Source organism: Camelus bactrianus, chromosome 2 (genome assembly GCF_048773025.1).
Source record: "Camelus bactrianus isolate YW-2024 breed Bactrian camel chromosome 2, ASM4877302v1, whole genome shotgun sequence".
Classification (NCBI taxonomy): domain Eukaryota; kingdom Metazoa; phylum Chordata; class Mammalia; order Artiodactyla; family Camelidae; genus Camelus; species Camelus bactrianus.
In genome coordinates, this window is record NC_133540.1 from 51,080,386 (window position 1) to 51,100,363 (window position 19,978).

At 40.9% G+C, this 19,978-nt stretch overlaps 1 protein-coding gene across 2 annotated transcripts in view; it reads left to right on the forward strand.

The window, feature by feature from the left end:
- The window catches only part of PRDM5 (PR/SET domain 5), a 161,170-nt gene extending 148,847 nt beyond the window's left edge, over window positions 1-12,323 (forward strand). For both annotated transcript variants that reach the window (XM_074341506.1, XM_074341503.1), the window contains 2 exons: window positions 6-110; window positions 8,432-12,323. In XM_074341506.1, coding sequence (XP_074197607.1) covers window positions 6-110; window positions 8,432-8,596 — 270 coding nt within the window. In that variant the 3' untranslated portion in view covers window positions 8,597-12,323. The remainder of the gene's footprint in view (window positions 1-5; window positions 111-8,431) is intronic.
- The last annotated feature ends 7,655 nt before the right edge of the window (window positions 12,324-19,978 follow it).

Consider the following 19,978-nt stretch of genomic DNA (forward strand, 5'->3'; position numbering starts at 1 on the left):
GGCAGGAGAAGCCGTACAAGTGCTCAGAGTGCAGCAAGGCCTTCAGCCAGAAGCGAGGCCTGGATGAGCACAAGAGGACGCATACCGGGGAGAAGCCTTTCCAGTGTGATGTGAGTTCAGCTGCTCTTTTCTTTCCCTAGTGTCCTCCGGGAACCGCCAGTAACAGGAGATGTGTGTTTGTGTGCGTGTGTGTCTGTGCATCCACGTGTACATGTAGGGTGTGTGTGTAGCTGTGCATCTATGTGTGCATGTGTGAGTGCGTGTGTGTGTGTGTGCGTGTGCATGCTGGTGTCTATTAATGTCTTGTGCGCTTTATGCCCTTTGATTGCATAATCCATGTAACCACGTTGTAGCAATGTTTTTTATCCTGGTTTACTGGCAGCAGACAAATTTTTCTTTAAGACGTGCTTGTACCCTGTTTTATTGCAGTTGAGTTGTTCTTCCCAGGTATAAATGCATGGTGATTCAAGGCAGCTTTCATGTGTCTGTCCAAGTCTTTGACAGGTTAATGATAGTTAAACCAGAGATTTAACTGGTCATAGATATCATTTATTTTGTTAAAGCCAAATAATGAATTCTAAAACATGCATGAACTCCTTGGTTTAAAAAGCACGACTAGTAATTGTCTAGATTTTCTGCTTATGACATTTGAATTGAAAAGAAATTATCGACATAGTTGTTCACGTTTATTTATGAAAGGACAAAAATACTACCATTGTCAGTAAAATTAATTGGATCATTGATGGCTTTAGAGAAAAGTGGTTTATCAGTGAACAGTGTCACCATTCTCCTGTGTGAGATTGCCAGTTGACAGAAAATGGGCAGAGGTGTTAGGAAAAACACTTGGCTTCTTTCTAAAATAAAAACAGTTTTTAAAAAGTATTAATGTAGCTCAATGTAAGAAGAAACATTGAAGTTGTAATGTGTGAGATTGCACAGCACACAGTTCTCTTTGAATGCTGAGGGAAACTCGAGTACTCAGCCCCACTGGCATTTCCCAGAGGATAAAGGATGGAGTAAGCAGTACATATAAAAGGAAACTCACCATCATGAAATGTTTTCCTTGTCTTTCCAGGAAGCTTTGGTGGTAAGGTTAAGGCAACAATGTACTCCCAGTGGGCCTACTCATAAAAATACCTTTATCAACAGAGAACTTCTTTATGGAAAGAACTACTTGTAGAGTAAGAAATGTACACATGTAGAGCTCTATCCTGGATGGAGGTACAGCCCAGATTAATAATTTGATGGATTGATAATTTAATCCATTGGCACTTTTATTGGAAGTGTTTCCTAGAAGCAAAACTTACTTGGATTATTTAATTGCACAACATAAATAAGTGACGGGAGACAGATAGAAATTAAATATTAACTGTGTGTGGACATTGTCCTACCATCCTCTCCTCCCAGCTTTTATTTGTGCTGGATATGTTTGTTGATTACTATCCTTAGATGAACTGGGTCATGATGTTATTTTCTTTAAATTGTATGACAGGCATGATTTTTCTACTTCTATCCCACTTACTTCTATCATATGTTTAAAAAACTCAGCCTTTATTTGCAGTCTATACTGGTCTACTGAGTAAAGATCCAAGTCTAATGCTTCCAAAACTTCCCAAAAATGCAGCCTGCTCAGCTGAAAACTGTCTGTTCCAAAGTCTTGTCCTCCTGACCTACTCATTCCAGATAAAAGTCGTCCTTTCTCACCCCAACTCCAGTCTCCTTCCTAAATGGTTCTCAAATCCATCACTCCCTCTTGGTTTCCATTCCCACCAACAGTGCACACATAGCCTGGACCCTCACCTCACTGTTTCTTATTACACTCAGTCTCCAATATATGTGCTCTCTACCCTGCCAGGGTGATTTTTTTTAAAAATTGAAATGAAATTCATGTAACATAAAATTACCCATTTTAAACTGAACAATTCAGTAGCCTTTAGTACATTAACAGTGTTGTCCAGCCATCATCTCTGATTCCAAAAACACTGCTATCATCCCAGAATAAAGTTCCATACCCATTAAACTGGTATTCCTCACTCTCCCCGGCAAGCACCGATCTGCTTTCATTTCTACAGATTTACCTATTCTGGATCTTTCCTATAAATGAATCACACCATAGGTGACATTTTGTGACCGGCTTCTGTCACTTGGCATGTTTTCAAGGATAATCTGCATTGTAGCTTATGTATTAGTACATCAATCCTTTTTATGGCTGGGCGATATCACCCAGTAACCCTGCACCCTCGTTGCTTCTATAAATTTTCAAACCTATCACCTTCTCTAAGTTTCCACTGCCACCTTCACTTCTCTTTTTCTCTCACCCCCGACATCCAGTGTGGTAGCAAATCAGAATCGTTCTATAAATAAGCTGAGAATCGGAACACTTCTTACACCTCCACAGCCACCGGCCTAGTCTCCTGGAATAATGCAATAGCTTAGTAATTGATCTCTCTCTTTCTGTCTTTGACCCTGACAATCTGTCCCAAACTTGCCACCCACCGTGATCCACTGTCTAGAACCTGAGTCAGCTTATATGTATGTGTGTGGCTTGTATATGGATTATATTAGTCTCATTTGCTCAAACCATTGACGACTATTTCATTTAGAGTGAAAACCATAGTTTCAGCACAATCCGCACATGAGCTGCACCCACCCTCCTGCCTGCCCCACGCTGACTTCACCACCACCTCACGCCGGCCACACGGCTCCTCACTGTTCTTTCAGACACCCCAAGTGCACTCCTGGGAACAGGTCTTCGTATTGGTGTTTCCAGCCTGGAACGCCCTGCTCAGGGATCTCTATGATCTGTTCCTGTGCTGCTTTCAGGTCTCGGCTCAAATTCCTTCCCCTCTTATTTCCACTACTTCCTTAACCCTCACCCCGTAGTCGTCTTCTCCTTCATGGCGCTTACATCCACCTGAAATACTACATATTGCTTTGTGTAGCTGTTTACCATGTTCTGTAAGTTTCATGACAACAGAGGTTCCCATTATTGCTTATTGCTATGTTTCCGGCCCCAGAATACTGCCTAGCATATAAGAAGCATTCAAGGAATATTTTTAAAAGAATGAATAAATGAATTAAGTGCCACTGTCTGAGTTTATGTACAAATCATTTCTGGCTTGGAGTGGAACAGTAGTTGGCCTCCCTGACTCCAGTTTGGTCCTCTCTAGCTTGCTGAATAAATTAGACATTAGCTTCCATCTCTTCTTCAATTCCTACCACTGGCAGAATATACATGCTTCCAGTTTCTAATTATAATTACCAGGATCTGCAGGATTTGGCTCCAGCCTTCGAACTTCCTGTTCAAGCGATTCTTCTAATGAGGTCTTGTCTTCAGCCTAGTGAGCTGTTTTCACTCCCCACCTGAGTCTTGCTCTTCACTGCTCTGAACCTTCGGTCGCTGTCTTCCCTCTCCCTGGAATGCCGTTCCCCGAGGATGTGATAACCCCTGTGCATCCAGGAAGAGCTCATTGCACCCTCCTCTGTGCCTCTCTCTGCATTATGTCCATGATGTTACAAGTATTGCCCTGAAGACTGTGGACTCCCCAGGGGCCGGGCAGAATGCTCTTTGTCACCATGTCCCTTACTGAAGAGGTAGACACACTGTCTGTGATAAATATTTGTTAACTGAAGATGTTTGCATTGAATTCTACATTATCTCTCAAGTACTTTCTGTTAAATATGTTGTTTCACTTTATTTCAAAACAAAATCACTTTACCTCCCGTCTAGGGAAAGAACAAAATATTTTCCCATTTTTGGCATGTAAATTAATACTAAGTTGGAGTAAGTTGAAGGCTTGTGTAAGAATCACGGGTGGGAAGAAAGAAAAGGAAGCATTCCTGATACTATTTAGAACTCCTTGCTCTCCCTTGTTTTTAAAATGACTGTAAACGTCCTTACATTTGACTGATTTATGCAGAGCATCAATTTGAAGTCCCTTAATGACTGCATTTAAGCTTATGAAAACATAGCTTTTAATGTCTAGGTAGTCATTTTCACAACCGTGACATCAGCTACCCTCTGCTGACATTTAATCCTCTACTCTGGCCCTTGTTCAACAATCTGTTGGATTGTTCCCCTCCCGTCTCCGATTGGAGCTGCTAGAACTCCTTAATTCTGAGCCATCAGCAATGACTTCAGCCTCTTGCTCAGTTCCTTTCCATTTGTCCAGTAACTCCCCATGGTGACTGTGTAAACGGACTTGCACTCTGTCTCCCCCACAACACGCTGGTGAGCTGAACTGTCTGAGAACCTCCTTTATTTTTTCAGAGATTTTTACTTCCTAAAAATGGTGTCAGCCAGGCAAATGGGAAGAAGTGTAGCCGGCTCCCATATCTCTGTTTGAAGTTGGAGCCTTTGATAATTGTTGGCCCTTTGAGGTTGGCATAGACTCTGAACCCAGACTGTCTGGCTCTAAATCCTGGAAACCACTTCCTAGTTCTGTGACCCTGGGCCGCCTGCTTGAGACGGAAGTGTATGTGTCAATTTCCTTCTGTAAAATGGGGATAGTCACGCTGGTATCTACCTAAAAGGGTGGTGGTGAGGATGGAACAAGCTAATGTTTAGAAGAGTGGTTGGCGGCACACAGTGAAAGCTGATGTCAGTGCTTAATAACCTAGTCCTGGTGCCAGACACTGCAATGAAACAGTTGTACAGGACGCCACGTCCCCTGTTTCAGAGAACTCACGTTCTGGTGGAATAAAATAAATTAAATTAAACAAATAAACCTGAGTAAATGTCTGACTGCTTGGGAAAGGAGAAAACGGGGAGTGGACTGTGAGAAAATAGGGAAGAATGAATGCCCTGAGCAAGTGACTCTACAAGGAGTCAGCCATGGGGGAAGGAGCATTCTGGGCTCAGGGAACTGAGCAAATCAAGGGCTGTGGGTGGGGAAGAGCATGGCGTGTTAGGGAAGAAAGAAGGCAAGTGGAGCTGAAGCCAGTGATTGGTGGGGTTGGGGGGCGTGCAAGCAAAGGCTGGAGAGCAAGCTGGTGGTCTCTCAACCACATTATGGAATTTACATTGAATCTAGCCTAGGCAGGTAGTGATTTTCACTCAGGTTGCAGCAGTGGAGACAGAGGCAATTAAATGTCTTCTAGAAACATGTACGGGGAAGGAGTGGTGATTGATTAAGTGAAGTGGCGATAAGGGAGACTTCGGATCGATGACTGCCCAATTTGCAGCAAGTGAGCAAGTGTCAGAAGGATGACACTATTTTTTTTTTTTTTTGAGAGTTAGATTTGGGAAACAAAGTCTTCTTTGTTGTTGTTGAACTATAGTTGACACACAATACCATGTAAGTTACAGGTGTACAATATAGTGATTCACAATTTTTAAAGGTTACATTCCATTTATAGTTATTATAGAATATTGGTCATATTCCCTGTGCTATACAATATATTCTTGTAGCTTAATTTGTACCTCTTATTTCCCTACCCCTAAATTGCTCCTGCCCCCTTCCCTCTCCCCACTGGTAACCACTGGTGTGTTCTCTGTATCTGTGAGTCTATTTCTTTTTTGTTATATTCACTAGCTTGTTGTACTTGTTAGATTCCAGCGCAGTTTTAGACTTACTAAGTTTGAGGTGCCAGTGAGCTGTCCAACAGGGCACTGAGATCCTCCACTGTGCAGTTCAGGGGAGATGACTGGATCAGAGACAGATATTTGCACGTGATCTCCATAAAAACCGTAACAAAAAGATCAGAGGAGAGAAAACGCCTGGTGAATGGAGAAGTGGGCTGAGGAACAGGCTCTGAGATCCCAACTTCAAGGTTAGGGTGGAGGAGGAGCCTGAACAGGAGAAAGGAGGGGGACGTGGCCAGAAAAGTAGAAAAACAAGGAGCGTTAAGTCATTCTGGAAAAAACTAAGTGCAGGGCGGGAGGAAGTGGTCAGGTATGTCAGACGATGCTGAAAATTCATGTAAAATGAGGGTTCACGGGGACCCATCACATTTAGCCATGTGACCTAACCATGCTGGTGACCTGTCACAGCAGCTGAGAGAGTTAAGTCCCTCAAGGTAAAGTCTGATGGGGGCGCACTGAGGCCTGGATGGAAGATGAGGGTGTGGAACCTTCACTCGGCCAGCTATATTTTTTCATAGCAAAATAACATTTGCTTTCTAATGATAAAAGTTTCTTCTTTGTTGTTTCAGAAAAAAAAATAGGAAGTACAGAGGAAATAAAGACAGAAATAAAATGATCTCAAATTTCTCAACTGATGCCAGCTAATATTAATGTTAATCTCTTGATGTTTTCCTCAAACACTTACTTCTACAGATACAGTTATGCTCTTTATTTCAATATTGTAGATTAAATTATGCATTGATCTTTTTATTCTGTTTTCTTCTCTTTACATTGTCCCTTGCCTTTAAATATTTTTTGAAGTATTATCTTTTCTAACAGCTGAAAAGTATTTTCTCATCTGGTTATAGCAAAATGAATGTACTCATTAACTTTGGGCAAGTAAGTCATTTGCAGCACTTCACCTTTATGAATAATTCTGGGACGAACATCTCATGTAGACATTTTGACTAGGAGCACTTCAGACTGGTGGTACTCCTGTTTCTTTTAAAGGCTATGAAAATACGAATGCTAATAATCTCTGTCTCTCCAAGGCGCTTTTGAGGAAGGGCTACTGAGCACCATTACACATCCATCAGCGTTTTACACACTTAGGCACATTCTGATCCCCTTTTAAAATGTTTGGGGGTGGGTGTTATTTTGTTTAAAGTGTGTTTTTTTTTTTTAAATAGCATGTGCTTTCATTTTCCTGTTTACCCTAATTTCGGAGTCTTACATTTATTGAGTGTCTGCAGGATAACACCCATTTGCATAAATTGCCTCATTTCATCTTCGTATGTATTCTGGGAGGTACTTATCATTATGGTCCCTTTACAGGTGAGGGAACTGAAGCTAAAAAGCCTCATCTGTTCATTTATGCTTCCTTAGTAAGTGACAGACTCCAATTCAAACCCAGTAGGTTAATTCAACAAACACTTATTTAGTGCTTACTCTGTGGGGACCAACTGACCCCTTAGGACATACGAATGAATAAAACTTACAAAGATTCTCTGCCTTCGCGGGTGGTAGTGTAGTTGGGTTTTTAGGGAGGATCCTCTTACTAGCTGTGTCCTCTCCTGGCCTTCCTGGGTGGGTGCATGCAGAGGAGAGAGAGCGAGATCTGGGTGTCTCCCTGTCTGTAAGAGTGTTAATCCCAGCATGGGACTCCATCCTCTGACCTCATCTAACCCTAGTTATCTCCCAATGGCTCCGCCTCAGATACCATCACACTGAGGGGTAGAGCTTTAACTTATGAATTTTGAGCGTTCACAAGCATTCAGTCCATAGCAGACTCTAAACCTAGTTTTCTTTATATCACACTATGCTGCTGCCTATGGATGACTCAGAATACATTATTATTGGATTACTGCCTCTCCTTACCAAATTGCCAGCCTTGCCCTCCCGAGTTTCTTGTTGCTGTGGATGTAAAATCCCCCTCCTCTCGTAAAGAGAGAGAGAGAATTTTTTATTTGCCTTTATATTTTCACAAGCTTCCCCTCAGTCAGAACTTCAGCTTTTTTCCCAGTATTTTTACAAGCCTTTACCTCTCCCATCGTCGTCGTTATGCTTTTCATGGAATTTTCACATTATTTAAGTACGCCTTATTTTATAGTGGGTGTGCTTTTGAAGAATTTCATGTGAAGGGAATTTTTGTGAATAACACCAGACTTTGACTGAAAATTTGGTATTAAAAGAATCTCATTTTATTTTCTTGTATGACTGAAAATTCATGCCTTACATCTTCCGTGTTAATTTAATATTTTAAATTATTGGGATGTTTAATGTCTGTTGAGCCAGGTGGCAATCTGGAGGAATTTACAGGAAGTGAATATGTTAAATGGCATATCTTTAAGTCAGAAAGAAAGAATTGGAACAGTGGGTAATAAACTTCCGGGTAGGATGCTCAAAGCAGTGCTAACCTTTTACTTCACAAATGGGACTGAATTGAAGAGATCGCTGGTAAGACGTGCCTTGTGCCCAAAACTGGAGGTGCCCCCTAGACCGTAAGGTATTTTGCTTACGAGGTTTAATGTGAAATTGTCAGTACGCCCCATTACGGGGAGAAAGCTGTTGTTCCTGGGGAGTTGTCTCTCCAGAGATGTTTAAATACAGTAGCTGGGGGAGGGAGGGCGGTTGGGATGCAGAGGACGCCCATTAAATGCAAACAACTCTTGGAAGTATAAATGTATTTTCTTTACTTCTTACTTTGGATGCTAGATTCCATTTCTCTCAAGAGCACTTTTTGTTCTTATGCCTGTCAGTACCTACTTGATAATAGGAATTTGCATAATGTATATTGTGTAAATGATAAATTGGTGTACCTCTGGATTTTTCAATATAATATGATTGGTGTCTTTGGGTCTTTTCTAGGTCTGTGACTTGGCTTTTAGCCTGAAGAAAATGCTGATCCGACACAAGATGACCCATAATCCCAATCGCCCGCTGGCCGAATGCCAGTTTTGCCATAAGAAGTTTACAAGGAATGACTACCTCAAGGTGCACATGGACAATATCCACGGCGAAGCTGACAGCTAGTGGTAGCTGCACAGGAATTAAGCCATTCAGAAGGGCTCCTGATATGAAACCCAGATTTCTCTCACCTGATTAGCATAGCAGAACTAGGCAAAAGTAATTCACTGGTCTCAGAGTTCTTATTTGCCGAACTTTAGAGTCTGTAGATAATATGCCAAAAAAAAAAAAAAACCCCCAAAAACTACTTTTATCAAGAAACAGTACAAATGGAAAAAAAATAACTTTGTAGCCTTTCAAAAGACTACTGTGTTATGTCTTATAAAAATGGAAAAAGTTGCTATGGCTCTTCTTCTTGGCCATCTCTCTATAATGAAGTTTATTAACATACCCCTTATGAGGCTCCTTTATTTCGTTATCCCTGCGTGTGCTTGTGGGTATCTGCGTGTGTGTGCATCTGCGTGTGTGTGTGTTTGTACATGCTGGTTATTGCAACTGGTTATTACCAGTTTAGCCAGAAAGAAATGAAGATTTCCAAGCTATTTCATTGCAGATAAGGATAAGAGGCAAGAGTATTCAAAGTCTCTAATAGGATAAAATCTGCTATTCTGTGAAACAGACCAAAAGTTGATCTTATTTAATAGCTCCCTATAACAGGTCAGTTTAAAATAAAGAGGTATTTAGGAACTAAAACATCTATTGAAATATTGCTTATTCCAGACAATTCTTAGGAAACATTTCCTCTCATCATACAGATATGGACATTCATGGTCTGGAATGCTTTTATAGGGTCTACACAAAAATATTAAATACACTTAAATATTTATCAAGCTGATCCTCCTGAGTTTGTGCTAGCTATCTTTAGAAATTAACAATATACAAATATACATAACTAAAACTTGAAACAGAACAGCTCTCAGTATCTGTTGACTGACAGAGTGCCAGCACGACAGGCGTGTTACAGTATTAGTCATGATGAGCCTGGCCCTTTACCCTCTCATTCCACAGGAGTGCGCAGAACATGTTAGTACAGATAAGAGTCCTCAGAGCACTTACACTCTGTTTTGCAAAAGATATTTTCCAGAATCTTGGCAGTAGGTGATTCTGAAACACTTCTGAATTACCCCCCATCCTGTATAATCAGGAATCCAGAATAAAAAATCCAAACAAACCTGGCAATTTAACAATCGAAACAGGGACTGAAATAATCACTGATGCATAAGGGAATCTGAAGCAAGAAGCATTTCTTCTTTTAAGGCTGTATTTCAATTAAATACTGGAGAGCAACACACAATGAACAGCTTATTTGGGGAGAAGATGTGATAAAATGTAACAGTGTTGTCAAAACACCATAGAAGAATCCAAAAACCAGGAAAAAAAATTAAAATGAAGCCCAATTCATGAACTTTTTTATTTGGAGACCACTCAAAAGAAAGGAGCAAGGGAGGGTATAGCTCAAGTGGTAGAGCGTGTGGTTAGCGGGCACGAGGTCCTGGGTTCAACACCAGTACCTCCTCCAAATATAAATAAATAAATAAACCTAATCCCCCCCCCCCGCCTCATAAAACAAATTAAAAAAAAAAGATGTAATTTCAAGGAAGTTATTTAGTTCTAATGGTTTACGGAGAAAGGTTATCTGATGACACAATTCTTTGAAATTAGAAAACTTGATTTAGAATTATATTTATGCTCAGTTCATTTTAAAAAGAAACAAAGATTCATTAAAGATATTTAAACTCAGTAAAAATACTAGATTTGAGACTCTAGAGCTAACTTTAAAATATATAAATGCCCAGATTCTAATTTAGAAGGTATCTCAGTATGGCTATATGTAATGTAGCATTTGTATCTGACGTTATAGACTGTATTTCATACCAATAGATTTTGGTCTTGTTTCTCACTATGTCATTTGTTTCAACAGTATATTTTTAGAACTCAAGTGTTTTCAGTTTAATGTGACTGTGTGTTTAATATCATTTGAATACAAAGGACAGCTGTAAAATTTTGTAGTGTGTATATTTAATCACGTTCTGCTCATTCCTTCGGATGCTGCCTTCTCTGAAATGGATGCTCCATGGCCCGATTATGTGATGAATGTGAAACTTGAAAGGAAGCCAAATGCCCATTTTGTTTCATCTCAGTGGCTCACAACTGACAGGGCTGCTGAGGAAATCACCCTAGGAACCATGCTACGGCCATGTAGTGGAGTAAACTGATGAGGATGAGGCGCTGGGTCTGACCAGGCTGAAGGTCAGTAATCAAGCAGAACTTTTCAAAATCCTGTGTAAAGACGTCTTGGGGCACCACCCTTTCTTTTCAAAGCACTGAAACCAAAACAGGTCCTTAGAAGACTGTTTGTATGCTGTCACCTTTTATCCAAAAGACCACTACTTATAAGCATCTCAGATATATTAGCATTTCTGTCCTGCAACTTTTGGACCACTTAGCAATAACAAAAATATGAGAATTGATTTTTTTAGGTTTGAGAAATTAAGAGCATAAATACAGTCCTAGAGGAAAAGTCTCATAGGAAAGCTGGAGAGCACGTACCCACTTTGAAGTCTTTCTCTTCTTTCCTGCTGTGAAAGGCTACGGTTCTGGTACTATCTTGGGAAAAGGCCACACTCTTTTACCTTGAAGTCAAGGCTAAGGAATTTTGAAAGGTATTCAATAATACGGGTAGGCTCAGATATGGGTTTATAATGACTCTCTTTGTATATTAAACATTCAAAATATTTGTGAAAAATCCTGATTTTCACAAATGTAATGGAAGGATGCTAAAAGTTATGGTGAATGTTTTAGGTATTACCTTTTTAAAAGTGGCATTTCATCACTTTGGTGTTGCCTCAATCCTGTGAGGTTTCCCTGATACAAAAAAAAAAAAAAAAATTACCATCATTGTGTCTCCAAATAGTAGATTTAGAAATGATACATGATTTAACCAGCTGAGGCACTAGTAGTTTGGAACTTTCATAGCCTTAACTACCTTGGGCTCAAAACCATGTTATCATCGCAGGTTAATTTATTGCATAACAGAATAAAAAATTAACTCTGGAGCCTTCAGTCTGGGCCAGGTCAGAATATTCTAGATTTCCTAGACCTGTGAACTAGTACACAACTAGTACAAAATGGTGCTGCTGATCCAGCGTTCAAGTTTATTTTCTACCTTTTATTAAAAATGTGTAGCACGGTAGTGTAAAACAGCATATACATAAATGTTTGCATTTGTTACAGAATAAGCTACCGACGTGCTTGATGGCATATTTAACTTCCTAATCCTGCAAACATTTAAGCAATTAGAACAAGTTCCTGTGCCACCTTGGCCTATTACATAGCAGAAGGAAACTAAGAATTTGGGTAATGTTGATAATTCAAATGCTGAAAATTGAGAAGGGACGTGAGATCACTGAAACTTGATCATCTAGACTAATGTAAAGGAGCTTATATAAAATATCACTGTTTTTGACAAGGAGCACTGTACACTTACCAGGAATAAATTACATTTAGAGAGCACACACACGCACAAAATCCATATGCCTCTGCAAAATAGTATAAAAATGAAAAGAACGCCAGCTCATAGTGGACACCTTATTTTAAAATTTTGTCTTCTTGGGGAACATCAAATAATTCTCTTTTATTGAAAGTTAATTTTGTCTGATATCTTTTACATCTTGTCTGACTGGCATACCTTTCTTCCCCTCATTCTTCTACTGAAGACTTTTCTGTGAGTATATGTAAATTTATATGTAAATTTTAGATGTGTTTCTAATAAACGACCTATGGTAAGAGTTCACATTTTTCTTATCCTGTCTGACAATGCTGTGTGCTTTTCCGTCTGTGATGCTGGATTCGTCCTGCCTTTCCCAGTCTCAGGCAGCCTTCATATGGCGGCTTACTGGGCTTTTATCAGAGTCTGAGGGAAAAATTTGCTCTTTGCACCTAGCATGTGAAATTCATCATCACCAACGTGTAAATCTGGTAAAAGCCTGACGTTGTAGACATAATCCAAGACCCTCCTTTGTATGGTTCTTGCTGATCCAAGGTAGCTGCTGATAATGCAACTGGAAACAAAAGGGATTCCTTAAAAAGTATTCCAGGGGCTTCAATACCATGCACACAGGTATGACTGCTGAAATCTGAATGAGTGCACCACCATTATTGGGATTTAACTGTTGAAACAATCCCTCCTTTGTTCATTCTTTAATATTTGATAAAGCAACCTGTAAAAAGGGAAGTGCATTGGCCTCCGACTCTTATTTTTTCCCTTTCTAAAGTATTAGCATCTGGAGAGCTGAAATTGCCTTTGATGAACAAAAGAAGGTCTGAAATTAGCTTTTATGAAATCAAAGCAAACTGTATAGTTCCTATGCTAAGCAGGAGTATAAAATATGGAGATGAGGAGCAGTACCACGTTTAATTGATTCTACAACTTTTATTTAAGTTGGCAGACTGATGCGTCTTGTATGCAATATTACATAGAGTAATAGAAATTCCAAAAAATTAAGTTTTGTGGAAATTAACCAACCACTACTTTTGACTCTCATAAGTCGAGTTTTACTACAGAAATGTAGGAAATCTTCTCCCAACCTTACTTTTGGTAATCAGGTTTACCACATAAGTAAAATAACTGTTCGTAGCTTGCCTTTGAACTGGCAAATGCACTGCTTTCTCCAGAACACAACATAGAAACAGCAGTGTCGAGGACAACACTCCTAAGCGTCACTTCCAGCCTCCCTGCTCCTCCCCCGTGGAGTCCATTTCTCGTGCTATTTCAGCTGCTGCACTGCTTTGTGTAGTCTCCCGTTTCCCGCTCAGCTGGGTTTTGAGAGTGACAAGTTGGTATTGTTCCCAGACCCAAATTATGATATTTAGGATATTATGTTGTATCCTTTCTGTTCTCACTGTAAAATATGAAATTGGGGCAGATGAATTTAGTTGATTGGGGTGTTATTAGACTAAGTATGTGAGCCGAGCCAGTTGGCTTCATACTGAGAGGAACTATTCCATAGTCTTCCGAGTTACAGAGCTCACCCCTGATGGTGCCGACTCTGTGAAGGGAGTGTGACTTACTGCGTACTACAGGTCCTGAGAGAGCGATTAAGAGAGGAATTCCAAATGGATGCCCTACAGGCAGGAGTACAACGATGCCCTTCTGAAAATGGATAGGTTGGAGTTAAAATTTCAGATGAGACTATTGCAATTTAAGATCTCAAATGTCTTTCCTAAGGCTTTTATATTACAGACGGACTTGAGATTAAGCCCCCATCTCCTGACTTCTTCTCCTCTTACTGGAAATCAGTCAGTCACATTACACTTATACAACACCAATTCTGAGTCTGAATTTTATCCATACCTGGAAAAGGATAGGACCTTCTAAATGTTTCACGCATTCAGTACTCCTTTAAAGGAGTGATTTATAACTCATGTACATACATATGATGGTGCATATTCATATTAATATTCGATGAGTACATTAAAACTAGTGTTCAGTTAGAGCAAAATTTACAGAGTCAGAGAAGTAAGTAAAACATATTTTGGGGAGGGGACCAAGTCACTGAATTTGAGATGAGTGTTACAGAAAGTTAATGATCAGAGACATACTAATAGCTTATTTCCACATTCCTTGTCTATTTCACCTTTTATAAATAACATTTTTAGCTTGTTTCCTAGATGGTCTGTTGCAAATGCACACACATATCATATGGGAATTTAAAATATACATACAAAATTGAAACGAACAGTACATAACCAAATTTCATGTTTTAATCAGACATAAGACAATCAGTTAGAACCACAAAATATCCTATACTTTTGTTTTGAGTGAGGAAACATTTTAACAAAGGTATACTATAACAAATCTCTGAGAATTTTGTTACAAAATATATTTTACCTGAAATCAAAGTTAAATAAGTCTACATTTCTCTCATACTTGGAAGGAAGGAAAGAGGAAAGAAGAAAGGGAGAGAGAAAGGGTAGAAAGAAAGGAATTATATTTTAGACATGGAACAAATCCAGAGGTGAAAACAATTGTTTTCCCATTTGTTGAAAGGGAAGAATGGGCATAATTTTCTCTGGAGAACCCCAATTAATACAATATTCTGTTTCTTTGCTGCGAACTTGTTTTTCAGTTGGCTCCAGGAGCGCTCTCGATTGCTTGATGTAAGATGATTTCAGCATCTGTGTCATGTTGGCGCTGGTATGTGTTCGTCATCAGTTCATTTTCTTTTCCCATGTGACTTGAGATTTTCCTGGTTCTTTGTTTTGTGATTTTGGACTGTACCCTGGACGTTTCAAATATTATGAGACTTTGGGTCTCGTTTAAATCCTTTGGAGGATGTTGATATTTCTGTTTTAGCAGGGAGGCACGTTGGTTGGGGTTAGCTCACAAGTTCCAGTCTTCCTTCTGTAGTCTACAGTTCCAATGTCAGTTCCCACTCAGTTTTCAAATCCTTGGCAGTGTGTTTTGCAGTGCTATTCGGGTCTATCCACACATGTACCACGCAGTGGTCAGACTTGGACCTGGATAGCAGCATATCCTCATTTCAGTTCTTAGAATCTTTGGCATGCTAAGGAGGATCAGATCTACACACGCAGTTTAGAGATGGGCCCACGGGTTCATAAACAATGTTATGAGGTTGCTTTTCTGATCCCTCCCTCTCTATAATCCTTCTGGTTCTTTCCAGTTCCCTAGAGCACCTCATTTTGGTCCTCCAGCTCAATATTACCCTGCTCTGCTGTGTACTTCTGCAATTTCATCAACATCCCCAGTCAGTGAGCAGGACATGCGGAGAAAGCAGTTGGGCTTGGACCGCCCTCTTGTTATGGCAGCACCACTGGGCAGGGGGCACATTTCTACTCTCTCAGGGTTTCGGTTCCTGCAGCCTCGTGTTTCTGGCTGTGTCCCATCACCATGGGATAACTTAGAGGTTGGAGTGTGAGAGAACAAGATGAAGGAAAGGGAAAGAGGGGCATTTCCATACTCTCTCTGAGTCTAATGTGTTTCCTTTCCTGCTTTTTTGGCACCAAGCCCACAGGAGTCCCTCTATTTGCCCTCTCATGCCCACTTTTAGTTAGCTGGGGGATACCAGGAGGGGAGACGTGGCATACTCCCCATGGAGTGGTTTGGACTTGAATTCTGACCTTCCCCAAGCTACTTGCTGGTATTTACTTTTCAGATTTCTTGAGCTCCATGCATTCTCTTCAGGTTTGATAGCTGTATTTCCTGGAGAGACACTCCCATTCCATTTTTCCCAGAAACGGAACCCCATTCATCTTTTTGAAGGGGTGCATCTATCGCAGTTATCCATCCCCATCTCACTGTTCTGTATTAAGTGACTGGGAACAGATAATTCAACCTTCTGCTCCGATCTCTGGATAAAGAAGAGCTGCATCTGGGGATCCTCAGCTGTGCCTGGACCTGATGCAGATCATGAAGTGGTGGACCGTAAGCCTGATGCCATGACTGAATGGGACTTTGGAGTCTTGAAGAGAGTTAAGTGTATTTTGACTGTGGAAGGACCATGAATCACTGGGGGCTGTGGCAGCCATGAAAAAGCACTACTCAGAGCTTCTGCTGTGGGGAGAGCTACCACCCCTTTGGGTCCCCACCTGCTTTCACGGTGGGGCAGTGCTTCTCACGCAAACTGCATGAGTGCTAATGGAGGCCCATTCCCTGAGCCCCAGGACACCCCTGATGGGCAACTTCTGCCCCATGAGCCCAGACGAAGCCTTCTTAGAACCACCTTGCAGTCCGAGACACCTCCTGCTCAGCCCTCTTTCTTCCTCATTCACAGGTGTCAGATCCAGATCACAGCCTTAAGGTGCTTCTTTCCTTCTCTGGCTACCCCCCCCCCCCTCTATCTTTCGCAGATCCTTCCTCTAAAAAATCTAACACCTTTCTAATTCCATCTTGTAAACTGCTTATTGGAGGACACAAAATAACACCAGAGCCAAGGACAAACTGCAGTAGATTGTGACAGTAATGACCCGGCTGTATCAGGCTTCTCAGCATCTGCTCCTGTGTGTAGTCCCCACTGGATCAGTCAGCGCTCTTCAGAGAAACAGATCACAAGGATACAAATTAAGGGATTTATTTTAAGGAATTGGGTCTGAAGGTATGGGGACTGGCAAGGCCGGAAACTTAGGCAGGGGCTGATGCTGCAATCTTGAAGCAGAATTTCTTATTCTCTGGGAAATCTCAGTTTTTGCTCTTCAGGCCTCCAAACGGCCGGTAAGAGCCACGCACAGTATTAAGGGTAACTTCCTCTACTTAAAGTCAGTTGATTATAGACATTAATCACATCTATCAAATACCTTCACAGCAACACCTGGGTTAGCGTTTGGTTAAATCACTGAGTATGACAGCCCAACCAGGCTGACAGATGAAACCCCGTCACACAAACACTGCCCGGGCTTGGCTGTGAGGCTTGCTTTGGCCACGGGTCAGCGACAGACATGTGGGAATTGCCTACACGTGAGAGTTTGCCCTCTCAGATGCAGCACAACCACCATCATTAAAGCAGTCTAGGCTTCTTGAAGGTTGAAGATAACATACTGAGAGACTCAACTGTCCCAGCTGAATCCAACCCCCAGCCAGCCCATCAGCGAACCGCGGTCACATGGTTGAGCCCACACAAGCCCTGCAGCAGAAACCATCTCAGACTAACCACAAAATTGTGAGAAATATAAACAGTTGGTACTATTTTAAGATATTAAGTTATCCAGCCATAGATAACCAATACTGTCCCCTTGACAATGCTGAGAAGAACCACAAAAATAAAATAAGAACCAATATATTCTGCGTCTTCCAAAATTTGTATCCTCAGGTGAATGTTTAAGACTTTCATTTTATTTAAAATTTACGAAGGTGACTCCACAGCTAGACTACACTCTGGAGGTGTATCCTCTGTGTGTGTGTGTGTGTGTGTGTGTGTGTAAGTGTGCGCGCATGCGTGTGCCTGCACTTGGAAAGCTTTATACAGAAATGTCCTAAGAGAGTTTTAAGTAACTAACTATTTTCTTAGGTTCTCAAACCTGGAAAAATTACAATAGTCTCAAAATGAATTTCACTTTCTGTATTTCAGAGAACCAAAGGGTTTAAAGGTTATCTTTTAAAACAACTCATGAGACCCAGCCTAAGGAGGTTGGCTCAAGTTGTTTTTAATGTCCTTTCCATGTGCTATGTGACAGTAGATTTTACAGCTTGTGAGAATTTGGGTATGGGGAATTTACCTTGCAAGGTTTAAAAGGGGAAGCCCTTAACTATTTCTCACTCAGAAAATTCCAATTTCTAAAGTCAAATTTTTTTTTACTTAATTTAGCATTTAATTAGTAAAGAGAAAGAGCTGCTCAAGGAGTCACTGGCTTCTAACACTGAGATTCCACAGAGAACAGAACGTACTGTGTTCCACAGCAACTCGCACGATGGACCGCATCTTGCCTGGGAGTGGAGCCATTACAGGCATCTGTAGTCCCACGTCCAAGGACAGCTTCCAGCAGACTCATCCACGACTTTTTAAAATATGTTTGCAGATGTGATTGGTAGTTTGGGGGATAACCTGCACTTTGAAGAAGTCAAGAAATCCAGAATGGTCTGTCAGCCCTGGAGGTTTGCCTATTACAGGGCTATGGCAGGTAGCGACCAATTGTGTCCCACCTGGACAGGACATTTAATTGTGAAATGGATCATACTCATGAGTGCTTATCATACTTCTGTTTCTCTGCTTACCTTTATGTACCAAAGACCAGGCAGTGACCAAAATGGAAGTTAAACTCGATCCATTTTACTCTGGTCTAGCATAGTAACCCTTCAAGTATGACTTAAATACATCTATTCAGAGATAAGAATGAGTAAGTGTGAGTATAATACTATTATTGATCAGAGAACTATGCAGTGTTAACTCAGCAATGGAAGAGAGCAGTGGCAGACATTTCCAAAATACAATCATTCAAAAGACCTTTATGCTTTGCAATGTTATTTCTATCTTGGGATGCAATTGGATATAGAAAATTAACTTCAGTGGTAACGGAAGGGGCTAGAACAACCCACTGTAATAGGGGAGGTGGACAGAGGTATGATACAAAGAAGATTCCCGTAGGCATAACATACCAGTCGAAGTGTCTAGAAATAGATGCTTAGTCTGCTCGTGTCGTGCAAGTTGGAAGCCTAAGCGGCACCAATATTATTGCAGATAGGTAGTGCCCAGTGACAGAAGTCCAGGAACTGACTGCAAGACACTTGGCTTCATGGAATTGTGCTGGCAAGGAGCGGATGCCCAGATGCTGAGTGAGTTTCAGGGATGGAATATCAGCAGCGAAGCTAGCAACGACTGGTGGGAGGTTATGTAGACAATGTCCTGCTAAAACGAGACAGGAACAGGAGTTCTGTACTTCAGATTCTACACATATATCAGGCTTGAGTCTCTGTGGTCCTCTCCAGCCTAGGCAGTGCCAGATATCACAGTCCCTGGGACCTGCTTCACCCCAAGAACCTACACACACACAGACCATGGTATCAATGGTTGTGTAGAATGTGCAGCAGTCAAGTGTTGCAGAGAATGCAGTTGCTACAACTGACACCTTCCAAAGGATGATTCTCTGGGCTCCTGGACTCTCAGAGCATCCAAGTCATGCATTTTCAGTCAATTTCCATGATGTAAGCTTTCCAAACAACTAAATACTCTACCATACTTTCATCCTTATAATGCTCTGAACATTCTTGTTCCTAATACAGACTACATCACTCACCCTTGGCCAACCCCAGGGTCCTCCCATCTACTGCCCTAACCCTTCTCCTATGTCTGCTGAAACTGCATCTCTGTTTCCTATAGCTTCTACTTTTTTTCTGAATGTTTGCTTCACCTTCCAACTTGGCTGACACACCTCAAATGGTGGATGCTTCTTCTCTCAAGTTGCATCAACCTGAGTCAGTAGGTGGGACTGGCGCCAAGGGATGCAAGGTTGGCTTAACATTTGAAAATCAAGGTAATTCACGACGTTAACAAAGTAAAAAAGAAAAATGATCGTTTCAGTAGACACAGAAAAAGCATTTGACAAAATTCAATATCAACAACTGATAAAAATTCTTGGCAAACTAAGAATAGAAGGGGACTTTCCTCAACCAAATATAGCTCATAAGCAAAGATCAATAGCTAGCATCATACTTCATGGTGAAAGACAGATGCTTTCCCCTGAGGTTAGCAATAAGACTGATGTCTCCTCTTATCACTTCTACTGGACATTGTACTGGAGGTTCTGGTCAGCGTTGTTCACAGATAGCATGGTTATCTATGTCGAAAACCTGACAGAACCTACAAAAAGCAACTCACTAACAAGTGTGATTAGCGAGGTTGTGATCATTATACAAAGACCAATTCTATTTCCATACACTAGGAATGAACAACAAGAAATTAAAATAAAACAAATGCATTTAAAACAGGATCAAAAATA